General features: G+C 31.6%; 1 protein-coding gene and 1 long non-coding RNA gene across 3 annotated transcripts; one reads left to right on the top strand and one right to left on the bottom strand.

Annotated features, from left to right (window-relative positions):
* The first annotated feature begins 2,001 nt into the window (after window positions 1-2,001).
* Window positions 2,002-3,306, top strand: LOC102617112 (uncharacterized). Of its 2 annotated transcripts, XR_003066821.2 has the most exons (4): window positions 2,002-2,209; window positions 2,285-2,375; window positions 2,680-2,761; window positions 3,120-3,306. It is a non-coding gene; the product is annotated as an uncharacterized LOC102617112 (long non-coding RNA). The 2 variants fall into 2 exon arrangements; XR_001507164.3 differs by having other exon boundaries at window positions 2,007-2,209; window positions 2,680-3,306.
* A 2,435-nt stretch (window positions 3,307-5,741) lies between these two features.
* Window positions 5,742-7,655, bottom strand: LOC102616812 (uncharacterized). Its single transcript, XM_006464162.4, has one exon. It carries the CDS (start codon window positions 7,374-7,376, stop codon window positions 6,054-6,056), a length of 1,323 nt encoding a protein of 440 aa, XP_006464225.1. The 5' UTR covers window positions 7,377-7,655; the 3' UTR covers window positions 5,742-6,053.
* Between the last annotated feature and the right edge of the window lie 296 nt (window positions 7,656-7,951).

The raw sequence follows: 7,951 nt of genomic DNA, 5'->3' as shown, positions 1-7,951 counted from the left end.
ATATCGTGCGCATATGCCAATCAAGAATGTGTACTTATTAATGTTAGGTTTGGCAGCAAGTCGACGACAAGATAAAAAAATTACGTCACTTGCTAACTCTTTGAGTTCATCTTGAGATGCAGCGGGCTCAAGGGCCACCGGCGCTTTTTCACTGATTAAAGTGACGAGAGCGGCGGTGGGTGCGGCCGTTGATAGCATTTCATCTACGTCAATATTCTCCGCATAGTACTCGGTAACGTCAACATACTCTTCAATTCTGTACACAAGTTGTTTATTTTTACTTGCATCCGATGAATTTGAGGAGTTTGGATACTACCATTCTTTTTTATATGAAGAATTCGGATGTAGATAAAATGTAATCGAAGATTTGGATTCATCAATGTCACGATTATCAAGATCTTCTATTTCCAAGTAAAAAATACTGTCACATTCCACATGCACCATGATTGCTGATTGCTGGCTGGAGAGAGATTAACGATCGACCGGAGTAATTTACTTCACTTCACAAAATATATTTAAATAGTATGCATAAATGTATGTATGCACCTGCTTATCACCGGATGAGTAATTCCTCTATTTATAATACAATAAGCAATATAACTTTAACTAATGTCCCTAGTCGCATTAGGGTGTGTGTGTGTGTGTGTGTAGAGTACGTACCATTTTAGAATAACGCCAAGAAAGATATTAATTAATCCTGATACTATTACAATGTTGATAATCCTAACAGCTCGCTTGCTTGACAACACTCTCAAATGCATTTTAAGTTGGTATTCCAAGCACTCCAAGTTTATTATATGAAAGGGATAAAAGAACCTTCTTGGAGTGCTATAGTTGATAACAAGCCCAGGAAGCTTTATGAGATGTCTTTTCCCGAAGAACCATATCAAGAAGAAGAGATAAAAATGTGATGATACACGTGTCAATCTTGAGAATGATGAAGATGACATGCAGTTAACAAGGAATGTTGTGGATTGTATGGATCTTGATTAAAAATGATGACTTATTATGCTTCTGTACAGTGTATGCATTTTACATCTCTTTTTGATAATATGCATGAATACTTATATAAATCGGTTTATGACTCTATTGCTGTTGCTATTGTTTTCACCATTTATGAATTATTTTATTACTGGCTTCTGGCTTTTTGCAATAGAGTTTCAAAATCTAGCTAACACTACTACACTAGGAATGGTAATGGGGAGGAGAGGAGACCAACATCTCCACACCTATTCTCGATATTCTGCATATGTTCCCGTCTTCATCCCCATTAAAATTGCTTGAGGGAATCCATGTCCCCTCCCGATAATAACAGAGGATCTCGGAGGGTTCATGATTCCCAAATAACTAATACATTTTTATTTAATAATATTAAAATAAAAATTTAAATAAAAGTTTAGATAAGGCGGCTGCTAGCTACTGTCGAAAATTAGAAATTAGGTTTTACAATTTTACTTTTACTTTTGTTTTATTAGATAAAAGTTTAAAATATTTAATGAATATTATAATAAAATAAGATCTTGTCCAGCCTTTTTAATGTCCAGAATAAAAATTTAAAACTAAAACTAGTCAACTAGGCCCAAATGTTTAATAAAATAAACATTTTGATATTTGTTATTTATACCAATATTTAATATTTTACAATTTGTTCAATAATAATTTAAAAAATAAAAATAAAATTAAAATGAGGAAATGGGGAAGGGATGAGGATTCCACCTCATCCTCGTCCTTTCCCCGAATAAGAAGCTGGACAAATAATCGCCTTGTCCCTTATCTGAATAACAAATTGAATATAAAATCGTCCCTATATCCTCTCTGAATGGGGAAAATCCTCGAGAGTCCCCATCCCCGTGAGGATTTTTATCATCCCTAGTTAATACATATTATTTTTGGAAGTTGTCTAATTTTATCAAGTTTAAAGGTCCCTTAGAGGAATTTCAGGATAAAGTTGATAGAATGGTTAAAAATAGAAAGTCTCCAACTATATATCAAAAGAAGTCTCCAGCTATATATAAAAGGAAGTCTCTAGCTATAAACAAAAGGAAGTCTCTAAAAACTTATAACAAAGGGGAAAAGACGACTGAAATTACAAGATCAAATGGCATAGTTGCTGGCAAAGGAAAGTCTTAAGCTAGCACATATAACAGGGATACTGAATCAGCTTCTATAATTGGTGATGAAGCTTCATCTTTTACTACAATTGATGAAGGTAATAATTTAATTTTGAATGTACAATTAAATTCAAATTGATGGCTAGTTTACCTCTTATTTGATTTTGTATCAGCTTCACATATTAAAAGGAAGAAATTTGGTCGAGGAAAGGACAAAGGAGTTGCTCAAGGGCATGGTCTAGCTTTAAATATATATGATGGCAGGTAAAATCAATTTCATGTTCTGGCTTTGTATGTAGTTTACATTTAGTTCTTTTAGTTCTATGGCTTGAAATTTACTTAATACTTTTTATCAAAAATTATAAGGATCATAACACTAAAAGTTGTAAGTGAAATTGGTGTCATCTTCAACAGCAGCATCAATGGGCTATATGTTAAATATTCTGAATATCCAAAGGAAGAATTTGGAACATTATTTGCTCGTTTCAAGGAAGACAATTTTCATATACATGTACAAGACAGAAGCTTAAAGATGCCATATAACTTCATGTGAAAATTCGTTTTCCAGATTATATGTCAGGGCTTAGGAGGGGCATTTTTAAGAAGTATCCATCTGTTGGAGAGCGTTAGCACAAGAACCATTTCAGAAGGTATAGGTTGTTTATTTCATTTTACTAATAGATTATGTGAATGGGTACATACTATGTTTTGAGTTCTCATGAAAAATGATTGGTGACTTGTCATTACTCTGTTATTTGATGAATTATGGATGAGGAAATGATCTCAAAGTGATTATGGACAAGCTTATAATATACGTGGATGAAAGAATGATTAGTAGATTTTATGAAATCGAGACTATGCTTCGATATAGAGTTGCTTTTTATTATAATGTTTTTAGTTGATTCTCATAAGTCTCAGTTTCTTTATTACATTGTTATAAAGTTTCTATTTTAATAATAATAACGATTAAAATTCTTTCTTTTACCTGGGATATTGTTTTGACGGAAGGAAATGATGATGGGTGAGGATGAGGCAAACGATTCAGAAACTAAAGAAGTTATTTTATAGAATGATTGAACATATTCAAGATATGATGATATAATTTTGTCTATATATTTGGGATATTTTTTATGTAAAAGATACTATAAGATTGATATTTTGTTGTATTTTTTAATTGTGAATGTGATTTTACGAATTTTTGAAATTAATGAAGTTATATTTAACATGTTTTGTATATTATCATTACGTTTGTTATGTTACTTTCCTAATATAGATATTTCAACAATATAATTAAAAAATAATAAAATAATATTATAAAATAAAATAAAGAGGGTCATCAAACAACAAAATAAGTTTATTTCTGATGGTATATTTTTTATTTCTGAAGGCAAGTTACAGTTGAAAATAAAAGTAAATAGGTTTATCCTATCTTATTTCCGAGGGCATTTAATTCTATTTCCAACAGCAATGCCCTCGTAAATAATTTTTTTCTTCATCGACTCATTGAAAATTCGACATTTCTTCATCGACTCATCAATTAACCTTTAATTTTATTGTAGTGATTGTCACAGTCAACACTCCACAATTAGCCCTTAATTTTATTGGAAGGTGCCATTTCATTTATAACTTCTAGTTAAAAAAAGGCTCTCGTCTCAATTATGTAAAGTAGAGTTTCAAAACTTTTTGCAAAGACAGATGATACAATCACAAACTCTTGTACAAACTTAACTTATACAACCTGATGTGACATTAATTTATTAGTTAAATGAAAATATAAAATAATAAAAATAAATTATATGGGCCAAGAGATATTTAATACAATCAATTTTATCATGTCATATTAATTTATATAAGGTAAATTTATACAAAAATTTATGCCTATATCATTACTCTTTTACAAAATAAGCATACAAATTAATTAATAAAAGATCTAGTCAAGTCATCTTCGTCTAACTGAAATTGATATATAGTGGGACCGTGGTATTTCACTATTTTGATCAATGGCCATATAAACTCATCAAACCCTCTTGATTTTTATGATAGTGATTGTCAATTCATGTGGGATGCAATTCCGCAGTCTGTCCCCACATGAAAACTCATTATTTCTAAATTCTAATTCTAACAAGAGGCGAAAGAGCATCAAATTTTGTCAACAATAACATGTCAGCAAGCTATTGTCGGTTGTACCGTAAGGCAAAATATCCACCGACACAGCACATCAAAACCGTCGGTAGCTCCTCGAGTTAAATGACCGAAACAAGCTCCAGCTTTGTACAGTCTCCCACCTGAACAAAACTGAGCACAGAACACGCTCCAATGATACGGAGACCGACAATTTGCTTTTTTACCGGTCGTGACAAATACTCTCCATGTGGCACGTGACCAAGTGCTAGATTTCGTCGCCAACAAAGGGCTGGGAAAAAGCTCCTTTTCACAAGTAAATCCAATCTACGAACATAAACATTTGTGCCAGACTGCCAGCTCTCATAAATATCAAAAGAGGATTCTAAGATTTCTTTTTAGTTTATTATTGGGTAATTTTTAAAAATCTCTGCGGATGGTTGAGGCTGTTGCAAGTAAATAGTAAAAATTATTTTATCTGTAAAAAGTCTCCTACCATTAGTTAAAATTTTTATTGACTAACTGTTGATTTTGAAAAGACAATATTACCCCCAATATTTATAATTCTAAATATTTATAATTTCATAAGTAATTAAAATAATTATTTTCACCATAATCAAGTTATTGATATTTCCTTAAAATCTTAAAAAAATAAAATTACAAATCTTAAAATAATTTTTTTAAAGTTTGTAATAAAATTACAAATCTTAATTATTTGATATAAAAATGTAAATTTTTTAAAGTTTGTAATAAAATTACAAATCTTAATTATTTGATATAAAAATATAATTTTTTTTAAGTTTGTAATTTTAATTTTTTTTAAGATTTTAAGGAAATTTTAACTGACGTAAACTTTTTTTTAAGTTTGTAATAAAATTACAAATCTTAATTATTTGATATAAAAATGTAATTTTTTAAAGTTTGTAATAAAATTACAAATCTTAATTATTTGATATAAAATATATTTTTTTTTAAGTTTGTAATTTTATTTTTTTTAAGATTTTAAGGAAATTTTAACTGACGTAAACTATTATTGGAGGTAATATTGTCTTTTTAAAGTCAACAGTTAGTCAATGAAAATTTTAACTAACGGTAGGGGGTCTTTTACAAATAAAATAATTTTCACCATCTACTTGCAAAAGCCTCTAAGCTCAGGGGAGGTTTTTAAAAATTACCCGTTTATTATTAGAATACTGATATATGAATTTAGTACAAATATCACAAAAGATAATCAAATTGTGATATTGTAATAATTGTTTTTCATGTAATTAATTATTATTTATCTTTTAATGATAATATACCATTTTTTATATCATTTTTGGACATATCATTATTGTTATTATTATGGGTAAAGTAATTTCATTTATGGAAAAAAATTCAATTACAATGTCAAAATAGTTAATAATATTTATGGAAAAAAACTAGTAAAATCATATAGATCTTGTTTATGCTATCTATATTTGTAATCAAATAACAATCTTTATTTTTCCTATTTATATATTATTCAAATTTCAACAACAAAGAGAAATATTTATAACGAAATCAAATACAATGCAATTACCAAATTTTCTCGTTTCTCTAGATTTATACCATTGTTTGTTGTCATCACAATGGTTTATACATCCCTATATATCAATTGAACATTCAAAATGAAAATAAACCCAAAAAACCTACCCAAATGATTTTTTTTTTTAAAGAAAAAAAGGCAATGCATTTTCTTAGCCAATTAAAATTCTTATTATTACAATTTTCTTCATCTTTTAATTGGCTGAGATTATACATCATTTTTATTGAATAAAAAATTTAACTCTTGAAATTAATTTAACTTTTCTTGCCTTCTTCACCACCTTCTTCCAAGTAAGCCTTCTTCCTCCTCTCAGCGCGAGCAAACAAACAGATCACAAGAAAGCACGTGGCGTAAATCCCATGAACTTTCCAGTTAGTCTTGGGCGGTTGACGCAACACCACCCTATGGAAGACGGCCACGTAGTAGTGCACACCGACAGCATAGCCCACAAACGTCTGGCCCAAGCCCAGCAACCTCGAGCCCAGCCCACACTCAGTGGAAAACACTAGAATCAAATACATCAAGAGCAGCAGCAAATAAAAAATGTAACCCAGTGTTTGCATCACCTGTAAACAAACGTACGTGGACTGCGAAGTAGCGTAAAAAAACTTGAGAGGCTCCAGCCCAGTGACAAGTGAAGACAAGCAGAGGATGGAGAAGTAGATTGAGAGATAAACTTGGATGAAAATCAAGATTTTTTGAAGGGAAAAATAAGCTTTGAAGTGGTTGAAAATGAGAGAGACTAAAATTAGAGGGATTAAAATGAAAGCAAAGGAGACTATTGAGGCAATGGTGGCAGCATATTTGTGACCCACAATGGGTTTGAACCCTTTGGTGATTTCTTTGTTGTATTTGTTAATGTAAGCTTTTGACGTTGTGGAGATTCTCTCAAGGTCTGGTAACAAAGTCTGTTGAAACTTGACGGGCAGATCTCTGATATCTGAAACCAAATCATCATCTTCAGTGTCAATTTGATCAAGCAAGCTTACAGGCTTGGTGGGTTTTTTTGTGGTCTTTTTGAGGCCACTCAGCTTCTTGTCAACTAAAGCTTGGCTTTTTGTTGGGGAAGTGGGTTTGGTAATTGTTTTGTTCTTGGAGGAGCTACTAAGCTTGATGGGATCTAAAGATTTTGAGGGCTTTTGATCTTTTGATGATGTGGAATTGAGCTTTTTAAGATTAGTGGTGCTGTTGCCACTACTCAATGTGGCGGTTTTGATGAGCTTGGTTTGGTTCTTGGTGCTCGACAGGTTGTTGGTTTTGGTGAGTTTGGTTTGGTTTTTGTTGTTGCTAGAATTTGTGGCTTTGATCAGCTTGGTTTGGTTCTTGCTGCTGCCACTGCTGCTGCTGCTGCTGTTGCTGCTGCTCTTTTTCTTTGGCTTCTGCTGCTGCAAATCTTCATCATTTTCAGCATCTAATAACATTCTTCTGATGCTGCCGCCAAGAATTTGCTTTCTTTGAAGCTCATTCTTTGATGAGGACACCGCAGCAGCCGAAAGAAGAATCGAAGCAGCAGAAAGGAACAGAATAAGATAAACATAGAGTACTTTTCTGAAACTCAAGTACGAGAGTCGAGCCATTTTCTGTGAACTTGAAGATCCAAGTTTGGATCCTTATTTTCCAATAAAAAAAGTTTGGATCCTGATTTCAAAGCCTCTCCGGCCTTTTCAGAGTATGATAGGTTTGGTATAGTTTGGATCCAAAATTTATGTAAGAAAGAGAAAGGGGAAAGGGCTTATATATTCCACACAGTTGAAGAATTTAATGCAAAAGTAAAGAGAGAACAAAGATGAGATGAGTCACATGGTCAAGCAGACAGGCAACGCTTTCTCATTAACGCGGTTTCTTTCTCATGGCCTTTTTCGGAGCCGCTTGCTAACTCTGTTCAGTACTCTCTCTTAAGCAATAATGGAGTGAAATTATTAATTAATTAATTAACTATATGCATCTTTGTTTGGATTTGTGTCAATTTGAGCTTTTTAATTTGATAACGAATTTTTACAACTTGGGTTAAAATAAAAAAATAATTAGGTGTTTTTCGAGGCTTTGATCATAAGACTTCATTGGTCAATCCTTGGTTCCTGCAACTATAACATATTTAACTATTTTTAAAATTTATAAAATAATTGAATTGGTAATTAATTAAGTTCAAAGA

The sequence above is a fragment of the Citrus sinensis genome, chromosome 7 (genome assembly GCF_022201045.2).
Source record: "Citrus sinensis cultivar Valencia sweet orange chromosome 7, DVS_A1.0, whole genome shotgun sequence".
Lineage (NCBI taxonomy): Eukaryota > Viridiplantae > Streptophyta > Magnoliopsida > Sapindales > Rutaceae > Citrus > Citrus sinensis.
The sequence above is the reverse complement of the archived record's forward strand: the minus strand, read 5'-3'. Positions and strand labels throughout refer to the sequence as shown.